General features: G+C 44.4%; 1 protein-coding gene across 2 annotated transcripts in view; it reads left to right on the top strand.

The window, feature by feature from the left end:
• The first annotated feature begins 148 nt into the window (after positions 1 to 148).
• The window catches only part of LOC121549108 (mitotic deacetylase-associated SANT domain protein-like), a 30,623-nt gene continuing 18,426 nt past the window's right edge, over positions 149 to 12,345 (top strand). Inside the window, exons 1-4 of one of the 2 annotated variants that reach the window (XM_045210273.1) lie at positions 149 to 565; positions 1,301 to 3,155; positions 11,058 to 11,279; positions 11,597 to 11,945. In XM_045210273.1, coding sequence (XP_045066208.1) covers positions 1,614 to 3,155; positions 11,058 to 11,279; positions 11,597 to 11,945 — 2,113 coding nt within the window. In that variant the 5' untranslated portion in view covers positions 149 to 565; positions 1,301 to 1,613. Of the gene's footprint in view, positions 566 to 1,300; positions 3,156 to 11,054; positions 11,280 to 11,596; positions 11,946 to 12,345 lie in introns of both variants that reach the window. The other variant, XM_045210272.1, reaches the window with a different exon arrangement.

Raw genomic sequence — 12,345 nt, 5'->3', positions numbered from 1 at the left:
GATAATAGGCGTGGTCAGACAATCGAATTGGCTAACAGGACGTCAGTTGAGCAGTTGAAGGGTGAAGCAGAGCATTCACAAGCGTCAGAACTTTAACGATTTTGCGCAGCTTCACAGATTTATAAACACTCTGTTCAGGCTGATTGCATCTGTGAATATAATAGGAAACAACGCATATTACAGACAGATTTGTGAAAAAACGCAACAAAATACAATGTCATTCACATTTTGATTATACCCGACGTTATCAGTTTATGTACGTATACACACTCGATGCGGGGAGAAAGTTTTTGGACATGTTTTCCTGAAAGTGTGTTATTAATTCACTGTTACAGTGTGCAACATCCTAGACACTATCATCTGATTTCGGATTAAACGATAAACATTGCGACACCAAATCCCGTGTTTGCATGGTTTCGATGCAAGTTGTTTACTCTTTGGTCTGAAGAAAAGTAGTCGAAGTATGTCAACTGCTGCGCACGATCCCGTCATGCAGTCGACTTTGGCCCAGAGCAAATTGGCTCCGCAGAACTTGCTGTCAGATACATAAAGCGATATTGAAACGGTAAGTGTCTATTGAATTCGTGGCATATCACGTGAATGTTGTCGATCAACATGAGCCCAAAACATGGAGAACTTTAAATTGTAAACAGAATCCCATGGCAGTATTCAATGTGTGTTTTGTAGGTTTATTTTTTATTTATTTTTTTAAACTCCAGGAGCCACGATGTAATTTAGATAACCTGGCAACATGTATTGTACACAAACTCCCGCGTAGATTGTTACTGTATCTGATCTGCGACGGTAACAGTGTGGCAACATAATACTTCAATGCAACACAAAAGGTTGCCTGAAATTTCGATGCAATTGGCTGGCGACTAGGGGCTCCACGAGGGGGGTAGAAACACTGAAAGCGGCTCTGCTAGTTTTCCCTCGCTTCCTGTATTTCTCGTTGTGTTAAATGGCAATTATGTGTAGAGTCCACGCCTCGCGCTGTCGCTGCCTGCTTTTATCACAGTCGAAATGAACGTCTATGTTCTGTAAACAATGGGCCGACACGGATTATTTTGTGTCTGACGTGTCATTACATGTGTATTGGATTTGGATGTATTGAAGTAATAATGCTTTGCTTGCACAATACGTGTACAGTGCATGCTATCTGAAACTTATTTTACTTTCATTATGAATACCCTGTAACCCAGTTCCTTCCTCTGAGCAAAGCAAACAGGCCTGGCTTGCACAAAAGCTTGTTGAAAACGTACTTTATTAACAGTAATTTTTCTCATTCTCTATCTTTCAGGGTCCTGCACATGAATGAGGGACAAAGGGGGATCTAGGGCCACTGTGACCCCTAACAGCAGCAAACTTCTTCAGATCTGACTTTGGGTAGGAGGGTTGTGTGGTCTCCACCCTTTACCCTTTCCTGTAGGACTTATGTTTCCTCCCGAATCCTTCTGTTCTCGCTATTAAACAAAACGGGCCACAACGGTCCCAGACCGAGGCAGTGTAGGCAGGCACACTTGGTCTCGTCCCTGTTTTACACTTAAGTGACTGGGGAAATATAAAGGACCCAGACTTTTTTTTCACAGTTGTTTTTTAGCTTGATTATTAGTATGAGTCTTCCTCCCCAGCAGAAAGTGATCCCTTATAAGAGTGGGGGCAAACATCGGGCTGTAGCTGCCATGAAGGAGCCCACAGTGCAGCACGTCGCAGCCTCGGATGTCTTCTATGGAGGTATGGGCCCCCCGGCTCTGGAGTCTGCTCACGAGGTCGGGGAGCCTGGAGGCCACGGCTCTGGGGTCTTCAACCCAGAGAAGGGACCCCAAAATCGGGCACACTACCAGCAGACTGCCCCTGTTCAATGGATGCACAAGGACCCCATCCAGGCCCCTGGCTGGTCTCAGGAAGCTCCCGGGCCCATGCCAACCAATCCATGGGGGCAGAACTTTGGCCCGTATATGGGCGGCTTGAACAACGTTAGGGGCCAGATGGCCTTCCCCAAGGGGAGCCACGATGGAGGAGCTGCTTTGCAGATGGGGCCAGCAGAGAAGCAGGCTGCAGGATCCATGGCCCAGGATAGGGGCTTAGAGTGGGAGCAGCATGGTGCGACGGCCGCCATACGCCAAGCCCAGCTCCAGGCCCTCCAGCACGGCCATAAGGGTGTAGACCTCCAGGCTCAGAACCCCCATGCCCCCCCCTCTCACCCCTCCATGCCACCAGGGTCCTTGTTGCAGCCCTTCCAGCTGGCATTTGGACCCACCAAGCAGCACCTTCCATCTCGGTACTACCAGGTGTTCCAAGGGGGCACCAAAGCCATGCCAAACATGAACTACAACGAGCAGTCCAAAGCCCAGCAACAACACCAACTGATGCAGCTTCAGATGCAACAGCAGCACCAAATGCATCAACAACAGCAACAGTTGCATCAGCAGCAGCATCATCAACAACAGCAGCACCAGTTGCAGCAACAGCGCCAGCATCAAATGCAACAGCATCAGCTCCAACTGCAGCAGCAAATGCAACAGCAGTTTCACAAGAAGCAACTACAACAGGAGCAACGGCAACAAATGCAGCAACAGCAGCAACCTCACAGTTTACCACTGCAGGAAATACTGCAGCCACAGTCTCAGCAAAAGCAGCAGACAAACCAACACTTCCTTAGCTACAACCAGCCCCCTGACAACTGTCCATCTAGCGCTAACCCCCCACACTCTCAGAAGGACAACCCTCCGTCTGTGGAAACTCATGGACAGGGACAGACACCGGAAGTAGAGACCCCATCCACTGATCCATCAAGCACACCCTGCGACCCCTGCCCTCCAAAGGTCACACTGGACCCCATATCACCCTCCTCCGACGCACCTTTAGCTGCCCCCCGCCGCTCCCGCCGCCTCTCCAGAGACGGGCTATCCCCCCTGGGTGGCCCTCCCTCACTAACCTCCTGGAACCAGACCTCCAGGGAGGTACCCCAGAATGGCGTGGTGGCCGGAGGAGAGGAAGGGAGGATGGGGGAGGGCCAGGGTGCCACCGGGGGGGTCATCCAGAGTACCCGTCGTCGTCGGAGGGCGTCGAAAGAGATCAATCTGGAGACTCTGGCCCAGAAGGCTTCCGAGATGGAGTTGATGCCTGCGGCCAAGTTTGCCAAGACATCCAAGGTTTGTTTACACTGTTTTATTTAGTTCAACCAGGCCTAAAACCTGTTCCAAGTTCATTTCATTCACATAGTGGCCTGGGGTGGTCCAGCGGTCTAAGTACTGTGTAGTGCTGCGAGCATGGATTTGAATCTGACGCAATGTTGTAGCACACTCCTTCTATCTCTCTCTCTTCTGACCAATAAACCCCAAAATACAACAACATTGTTCAAAATTGTTGCTGTGTACATACATAAAGGCCTGCACAATGGGTCAGGGAAATTGATTTGATTTAGTTACTATTTTGAAGGGGAAAAGAAGGGGACCTGACTATTGAAGTTAGATTAGTTCCCGGATGATGGGAGAACTGATTGTGTCATTCCTGTACTTGGCTGCCACTGTGACCACTACAACACACTATTCCTCTTTCAATAGGAAGAGCATGGTTTCTATGCAGGAGGCCTGTCCTCTTGACTTTCACAGTTGGCAAGCTGTTTGGTTTGTTTATAACTGGCAATCCAGCTATTAGGCCTAGCGCATGCACTCTCTCTCTCTCTCTCTCTCACACACATGTTATTTAGCCCATCTACTGTACATCCTCCTCATACACTGGATACTTGTGCAGCCTGAAAAGTGGCTTTTCCTGAGAATTTCTGGTGAATTCTCCGCTTTCATAGGAAAGCCTCTATCTCATACAGGAGGCTGCTGAGGGGAGGACAGCTCATAACAATGTCTTGAACGGAGCAAATGGAATGGCATAAAACACATGGAAACCATGTATTTGATACTATTCCGCTCTAGCCATTACCACAAGCCCGTCCTCCCCGAATAGGTGCCACCAACCTCCTGTGACATCCCAGTCCTATCCACATTATACCCAGTGGGGAACCGTGAGGGCCTTGAAGGCCTAAGGATTTATAAAATGTATATATATTTTTCAAATTAAATGTTCTATTTAATCTTTGCAATAATTTTAATGATCATCTGATTTCATCTCTTCAGTTTGTGTTGGAAAGAAAAGGGTTAAAACTGAAGAGAAAAAAAATATCCAATCAAGAGTTTCTTTTGTGATCTCTGGGTAGAAAAATTATAGAATTCAGAAGCTGAAGGCCTCTGCCATTCCATAGACTGTAAGAAATATGGACGAAGCCATCGATGACGTCCCGGCCTTGTTTCCTTTGAGAATGCTCAGTGGCATATTTGAAGATCAGGAAGTGTCATTTGAGCATGTCACCATCTTGTTACATGGAGGAGTTTTTGGAAACATCGCATGCACAGTTTGAGCTACTGTAGGACAGTGGTTCCCAAACTGTGGGGCCCCTATTTATAATTATAATAATGATAATAATTATTTAATATATATATATATATATATATATATATATATATATATATATATATATATATATATATATATATATATATATATATATATATATATATAATTTATTTTTTTACAAATTGAAGGAACTCAGTCCGGCTTTCAAATTACTCTTAAAAGTTTTAATAGTAGAATGCACAAGGTGCAATTTCGAAATTGGGTAGTGCATCATCAGTTTTTCTCATGTCATGTTAGTCGTTGCATACCTTAGAGCTATTTATAACTTGTCAGAAATGTCCAGATCAACTAGCCCATGTCAGCTAATGTTATTTTTTGATAGGTTTTTAGCCCATATACAGTATTTTATAGTAATGTTCTAGTCACTCGAACATCACATGAATAATAGACATGGCAAAATGTATAGAATTGCAAGAAAATTAGCTTAAAAACTGGACATTTTCTCTGCACCCCATGGCAAAATGTGTAGAATTGCAGGAAATAAGCTTTAAACCTGCAAAATGTTCCCCGATGCTGGAAGGGGGTTCTCAGTGAAAGAGTTTGGGATTCCCTGCTCAAGGAAGTGACATTTTAGGCTAGCTCAGTGCTGCTCCCTCTCATTGCGTGTCTATCTGAAGATGGACCGAGGTACTGCAGGCTGCCATTAGCAACTAAATTATCCTTTTAACTACATCGGTGTGATTTTAAAGCAGGGATCATCAACTAGATTCAGCCGGGGACCCAATATATATATTTTTTTCTTGAGTGGATGGAACATAATTACAAATAATTTGTAGACTGCAAATTGACCGCAAGAAGCCCGAACGTTGTGTACTACTCCCTTCACAGAACAGCGCAAGCTAGCTCTAACCAGAATAGAAAGAGGAGTGGGAGGCCCCGGTGCACAACTGAGCAAGAGGACAAATACATTAGAGTGTCTAGTTTGAGAAACAGACGCCTCACAGGTCCTCAACTGGCAGCTTCATTAAATAGTACCCGCAAAACACCAGTCTCAACGTCAACAGTGAAGAGGCGACTCCAGGATGCTGACCTTCTAGGCAGAGCTGCAAAGAAAAAGCCATATCTCAGACTGGCCAATAAAAATAAAAGATTAAGATGGGCAGTATGAGAACCCACAATTGCTGAATTATATGCTCCAGATAGTCAACTAGTCTCAAGTAGGCCAGTTGTATTGCTTCTTTAATCAGCACAACAGTTTTCAGCTGTGCTAACATAATTGCAAAAGGGTTTTCTAATGATCAATTAGCCTTTTAAATTGATAAACTTGGATTAGCAAACACAACGTGCCATTGGAACACAGGTTGCTGATAATGGGCCTCTGTACGCCTATGTAGATATTCCATAAAAAATCAGCCGTTTCCAGCTACAATAGCCATTTACAACATTAACAATGTCTACACTGTATTTCTGATCAATTTGATGTTATTTTAATGGACAAAACATTTGATTTTCTTTAGAAAACAAGGACATTTCTAAGTAACCCCAAACTTTTGAACGGTAGTGTATATACAGTACCAGTCAAAAGTTTGGACACACCTACTCATTCAAGGGTTTTTCTTTATTTGAACTATTTTCTACATTCTAGAAAAATTGTGAAGACATCTCCAATTTGGTGTGAAAAGCTGTCATCAAGGCAAAGGGTTGCTACTATGAAGAATCTCAAATCTCAAATATATTTTGATTTGTTTAACACTTTTTTGGTTACTACATGATTCCATATGTGTTATTGCATAGTTTTGATGTCTTCACTATTATTCTACAATGTAGAAAATAGTAAACATAAAGAAAAACCATGGAATAAGTACAGTGAGTGGAAAAAAGTATTTGATCCCCTGCTAATTTTGTACATTTGCCCACTGACAAAGAAATGATCCGTCTATAATTTTAATGGTAGGTTTATTTGAACAGTGAGAGACAGAATAACAACCAGAAAAACGCATGTCAAAAATGTTATAAATTGATTTGCATTTTAGGGGGCGGCAGGTAGCTTAGTGATTAAGAGCGTTGTGCCAGTAACCGAAAGGTCGCTGGTTCTAATCCCCGAGCCGACTAGGTGAAAAATCTGTCTGTGCCGTTGAGCAAGGCACTTAACCTTAATTGCTCCTGTAAGTTGCTCTGGATAAGAACGTCTGCTAAATGACTTAAAAAAAAAAAAAAAAGAGGGAAATAAGTATTTGACCCCTTCTCAATCAGAAAGACTTCTGGCTCCCAGGTGTCTTTTATACAGGTAACGAGCTGAGATTAGGAGCACACTCTTAAAGGGAGTGCTCCTAATCTCAGCTTGTTACCTGTATAAAAGACACCTGTCCACAGAAGCAATCAATCAATCAGATTCCAAACTCTCCACCATGGCCAAGACCAAAGAGCTCTCCAAGGATGTCATGAAAAAGATTGTAGACCTACAGAAGGCTGGAATGGGCTACAAGACCATCGCCAAGCAGCTTGGTGAGAAGGTGACAACAGTTGGTGCGATTATTCGCAAATGGAAGAAACACAAAATAACTGTCAATCTCACTCTGCCTGGGGCTCCATGCAAGATCTCACCTCTTGGAGTTGCAATGATCATGAGAATGGTGAGGAATCAGCCCAGAACTACACGGGAGGATCTTGTCAATGATCTCAAGGCAGCTGGGACCATAGTCACCAAGAAAACAATTGGTAACACACTACGCCGTGAAGGACTGAAATCCTGCAGCGCCCGCAAGGTCCCCCAGCTCAAGAAAGCACATATACAGGGCCGTCTGAAGTTTGCCAATGAACATCTGAATGATTCAGAGGAGAACTGGGTGAAAGTGTTGTGGTCAGATGAGACCAAAATCGAGCTCTTTGGCTTAAACTCTTCTCGCCGTGTTTGGAGGAGGAGGAATGCTGCCTATGACCCCAAGAACACCATCCCCACCGTCAAACATGGAGGTGGAAACATTATGCTTTGGGGGTGTTTTTCCGCTAAGGGGACAGGACAACTTCACCGCATCAAAGGGACGATGGACGGTCAAATCTTGGGTGAAAACCTCCTTCCCTCAGCCAGGGCATTGAAAATGGGTCGTGGATGGGTATTCCAGCATGACAATGTCACAAAACACACAGCCAAGGCAAGAAAGGAGTGGCTCAAGAAGAAGCACATTAAGGTCCTGGAGTGGCCTAGCCAGTCTCCAGACCTTAATCCCATAGAAAATCTGTGGAGGGAGCTGAAGGTTCGAGTGGCCAAACATCAGGCTCGAAACCTTAATGACTTGGAGAAGATCTGCAAAGAGGAGTGGGACAAAATCCCTCCTGAGATGTGTGCAAACCTGGTGGCCAACTACAAGAAACGTCTGACCTCTGTGATTGCCAACAAGGGTTTTGCCACCAAGTACTAAGTCATGTTTTGCAGAGGGGTCAAATACTTATTTCCCTCATTAAAATGCAAATCAATTCATAACATTTTTGACATGTGTTTTTCTGGATGTTTGTGTTGTTATTCTGTCTCTCACTGTTCAAATAAATCTACCATTAAAATTATAGACTGATCATTTCTTTGTCAGTGGACAAACGTACAAAATCAGCAGGGGATCAAATACTTTTTTCCCCCACTGTAATGTGGGGTGCATTAAGTGATGCTATGTTTTCTGTTATTTTTGTTTGATACAACATAGTGGAAGATTTTTGGTCCTATAGTCACAGTTTGCCACTGATTATACTGCTGTGAGAAAAGAGAGCGATCCCTAGCCTTGCTGTCTGGAATTTATGATGTTTATGTTTCCCTAGGGCACACCCACTGAAGCAGCTGCATTTTTTTCAAAGCTTGTTTTTTAAAGGCAAAACATGCAGACAATCCACTCACTAAGTGATAAAACACATAGCTTTAGTTGTTGTCATTCAGTTTTGAACCTTCCTGCACTTCAGCCCACAGGGAGCCGTGTGTGTGTACAGACTGCAGACAGAGCGAAAGAGGTGCAGACTGTTGAAGCAGCTGCATGTCTACACACCTCCACATTCCTCAGGGCTCTCCCTCCATAGCCATTCAGTTGAACCAGGGAGGGGCCGCGGCTGCAGCCTGCAAACTCGCACTCCTCCACACTCTCTGCCCAACCAGTTGCCTTAATAAAACAGTCCTACTACTAATCATCACAATCCCAAGGTTGAACTCCTTTTGACTATTTCTACATCACAAGCCCAGCCAGAAGACTGCTGTGTTGGCCGTGTAGGGTGGAGTGGAGTTGAATGGGAAAAAGTGCAGAATTGAGGTTGACACATTTACTGGAGTCATTTGAATTAGGGTTGCACGATATTGGAAATAACTGACATTGCAATATTTTGTTTTTCTGCGATATATATTGCGATATGAAAAAATGCAGAATGTATGTATGATCATCTGGGGAAAATGCAGTTTGCAAACAGTGACTTTTCAGGTGGAAGTCCTCATTAATAAAGTGTAAGGTCAGACTTATGCAGCAACGAACTCCGTGTTTAAAATAATAATAATAATAATAAACTGTGTATCCAATAACCCATAAATCAGAGTAAATTACGTTATATCAGACAGATATAATGCTAGTTTAACATTAAAAATATATATATATTGGAGACTGATATATGTTTACCTTACTAAATCGCACGTTCTGCGATGTGACTATTGCGGATGCATACAATTTTCTGTCCTGGCCTGAATGGGTTTGCTAATGTGTATTTTCACTAGTAGTGTATTTTCAGTAAGTTTTGTAAGCTGACAGTAACAATGTGCTGCATATAAGTACAGTGGCTTGCAAAAGTATTCACCCCCTTGGCATTTTTCCTATTTTGTTGCCTTACAACCTGGAATTAAAATTGATTTTGGGGGGGTTTGTATCATTTGATTTACACAACCTGCCTACCACTTTGAAGATGCAAAATATTTTTTATTGTGAAACAAACAAGAAATGAGACAAAAAAAAAACAGAAAAGTTGAGCGTGCGTAACTATTCACCCCCCCAATTCTTTGTAGAGCCACCTTTTGCAGCAATTACAGCTGCAAGTCTCTTAGGGTATGTCTCTATAAGCTTGGCACATCTAGCCACTGGGATTTCTGCCCATTCTTCAAGGCAAAACTGCTCCAGCTCCTTCAAGTTGGATGGGTTGCACTGGTGTACAGCAATCTTTAAGTCATACCACAGATTTTCATTCCAAGACATTTTAAATGTTTCCCCTTAAACCACTCAAGTGTTGCTTTAGCAGTATGCTTAGGGTCATTGTCCTGCTGGAAGGTGAACCTCCGCCCCAGTCTCAAATCTCTGGAAGACTGAAACAGGTTTCCCTCAAGAATTTCCCTGTATTTAGCGCCATCCATCATTCCTTCAATACTGACCAGTTTCCCAGTCCCTGTCGATGGAAAAACATCCCCACAGCATGATGCTGCCACCACCATGCTTCACTGTGGGGATTGTGTTCTCGGGGTGATGAGAGGTGTTGGGTTTGCGCCAGACATAACATTTTCCTTGATGGCCAAAAAGCTCAATTTTAGTCTCACCTGACCAGAGTACCTTCTTCCATATGTTTGGGGAGTCTCCCACATGGCTTTTGGCCAACGTGTTTGCTTATTTTTTTCTTTAAGCAATGGCTTTTTTCTGACCACTCTTCCGTAAAGCCCAGCTCTGTGGAGTGTATGGCTTAAAGTGGTACTATGGACAGATACTCCAATCTCTGCTGTGGAGCTTTGCAGCTCCTTCAGGGTTATCTTTGGTCTCTTTGTTGCCTCTCTGATTAATGCCCTCCTTGCCTGGTCCGTGAGTTTTGGTGGGCGGCCCTCTCTTGGCAGGTTTGATGTGGTGCCATATTCTTTCCAATTTTTAATAATGGATCCGTGGGATGTTCAAAGTTTCTGATATTTTTTTATAACCCAACCCTGATCTGTACTTCTCCACAACTTTGTCCCTGACCTGTTTGGAGAGCTCCTTGGTCTTCATGGTGCCGCTTGCTTGGTTGTGCCCCTTGCTTAGTGGTGTTGCAGACTCTGGGTCTTTCAGAACAGGTGTATATATACTGAGATCATGTGACAGATCATGTGACACTTAGATTGCACACAGGTGGACTTTCTTTAACTAATTATGTGACTTCTGGAGGTAATTGGTTGCACCAGATCTTATTTAGGGGCTTCATAGCAAAGGGGGTGAATACATATGCACCCACCACTGTTCCGTTATTAATTTTTTAGAGTTTTTTTAAATAGGTAATTTTTTTCATTTCACTTCACCAATTTGGACTATTTTGTTATTCCATTATTTGAAATCCAAATAAAAATCCATTTAAATTACAGGTTGTAATGCAACAAAATAGGAAAAACGCCAAGTGGGATGAATACTTTTGCAAGGCACTGTAACTGTTTGTTCATACCACATATGCAGTGTTTTCTCAAGTCTGTGGTACAGGATCTTGCAACACTGAAGACTGCCTCTAAGCAATGTCCATAAATTGTGTGTGTTTGAGACATGCATACTTACGGTCTCACATTAACAATTGCTCCATGTAGAATAGAAAGTTTACTCATGGCCATATTAATTTGTGCACTCCCATTTTTCTCTCTCTCATATGTTATTCCCTTCTGTTTCCCCCCCTCTCTCTTTCCCCAGCAGCAGCAGGAGGGTCCTACAGGCAGACAGGCTGGCATGGTGCCCTTCGTTATGCCCGTATCAGTGCCAGTGCGTCAGGGTCAGACAGCCCCTCCGGGCACCTGGCTTTACGGGCGCCCCCTGGGCCAGCACGCCCTGCTCCTGCCCCAGCCCGAGCACAAGCCCTCTGTCATCGTGGCCCGGCGCCGCTCCCTGAGGAACTCTCTGTCGGAAAGCTTCAGCCAGGTAGGTCCTGTTGCCGACCTGGGTTGTGTTCATTAGGGCACAGCGTAGTAAAAATGTTTTGCACCATTTGAGTGTTTCAGTCCGTGTTCTTCCGTTTGGTGCCTAATGAACACAATCTAGGGTTCACATAGTATTTGTTTTCTTTCAAATAAGTTGAGTGTTTGATTTTACCTGCCTGAAGTACCAGATGGCTGGGGTTTGCACTTTTGGGACTATTCCCTTGTTTTCATTGTGCCAGCCAGGCAAGCTCAATGAATTGCAGCTAAAGTATTTGAAAGAAAACAAATGCCATCCTCACAATCATCTCAACCAAACAGGACGAGGAGAGCAACACGGGGCAGGACGACGATGGGAAATTGGCCAAGCACAAACGGCGTCCTCGTCCCGAGCCCCTCTTCATCCCTCCGCCCAAACTGGCCACGTTCATCGTTCCCTCTGTCTACTCTGCCATCACTCCCTACCAGAGCCACCTGCGCTCACCCATCCGCTTGCCTGACCACCCCTTCACCATGCCGCCCTACACCCCGCCGCCCATCCTGTCACCGGTGCGCGAGGGCTCAGGGCTCTACTTCGCCACCTTCCTGTCCTCCATCACCACCAGCAACCAGACCCTGCAACCGCCGCCCATTACACCCAAGTCGGTCTCGCGCAGCCTGTTGCGTTCCAGTAAGTATTGTCATGGAGGCTCGAGGAGTGTCTCTGTATCCCTGTCTCGCTCTCTCTCTCTCTGCTTTTCACTCAATCACTTGTCTGCCTAGTCTTGCAGTCCTGTCTCTCTCTCTCTTTCTTTTTACTCGCCACCTTATTTCTTTGTATGTCTGTCTAGACTTTGCAGCCAGCCCTGTCATTTCTGTTCGTGTTTCTTCTCGTGTTTCTGTCGTTCTTGCATTTTTGTATCTGTCCCTTTCTTTTCCTATGCACTGCATGCGTCCTTGACACAATGTATCTTTCTGTCAATAGTCCACAGAGTAGTTAACCCAAGTCCAAGACTAGAAAAGCACTTTCAATGGAGAAATCTCTCTTAATAAAGTTTAGGTTGTGTCACAAATGGTACCCTATTCCCAGT

The sequence above is a fragment of the Coregonus clupeaformis genome, chromosome 33, assembly GCF_020615455.1.
Source record: "Coregonus clupeaformis isolate EN_2021a chromosome 33, ASM2061545v1, whole genome shotgun sequence".
NCBI lineage: Eukaryota > Metazoa > Chordata > Actinopteri > Salmoniformes > Salmonidae > Coregonus > Coregonus clupeaformis.
Note: the sequence above shows the minus strand (reverse complement) of the source record. Positions and strands in the feature narration are given on the sequence as shown.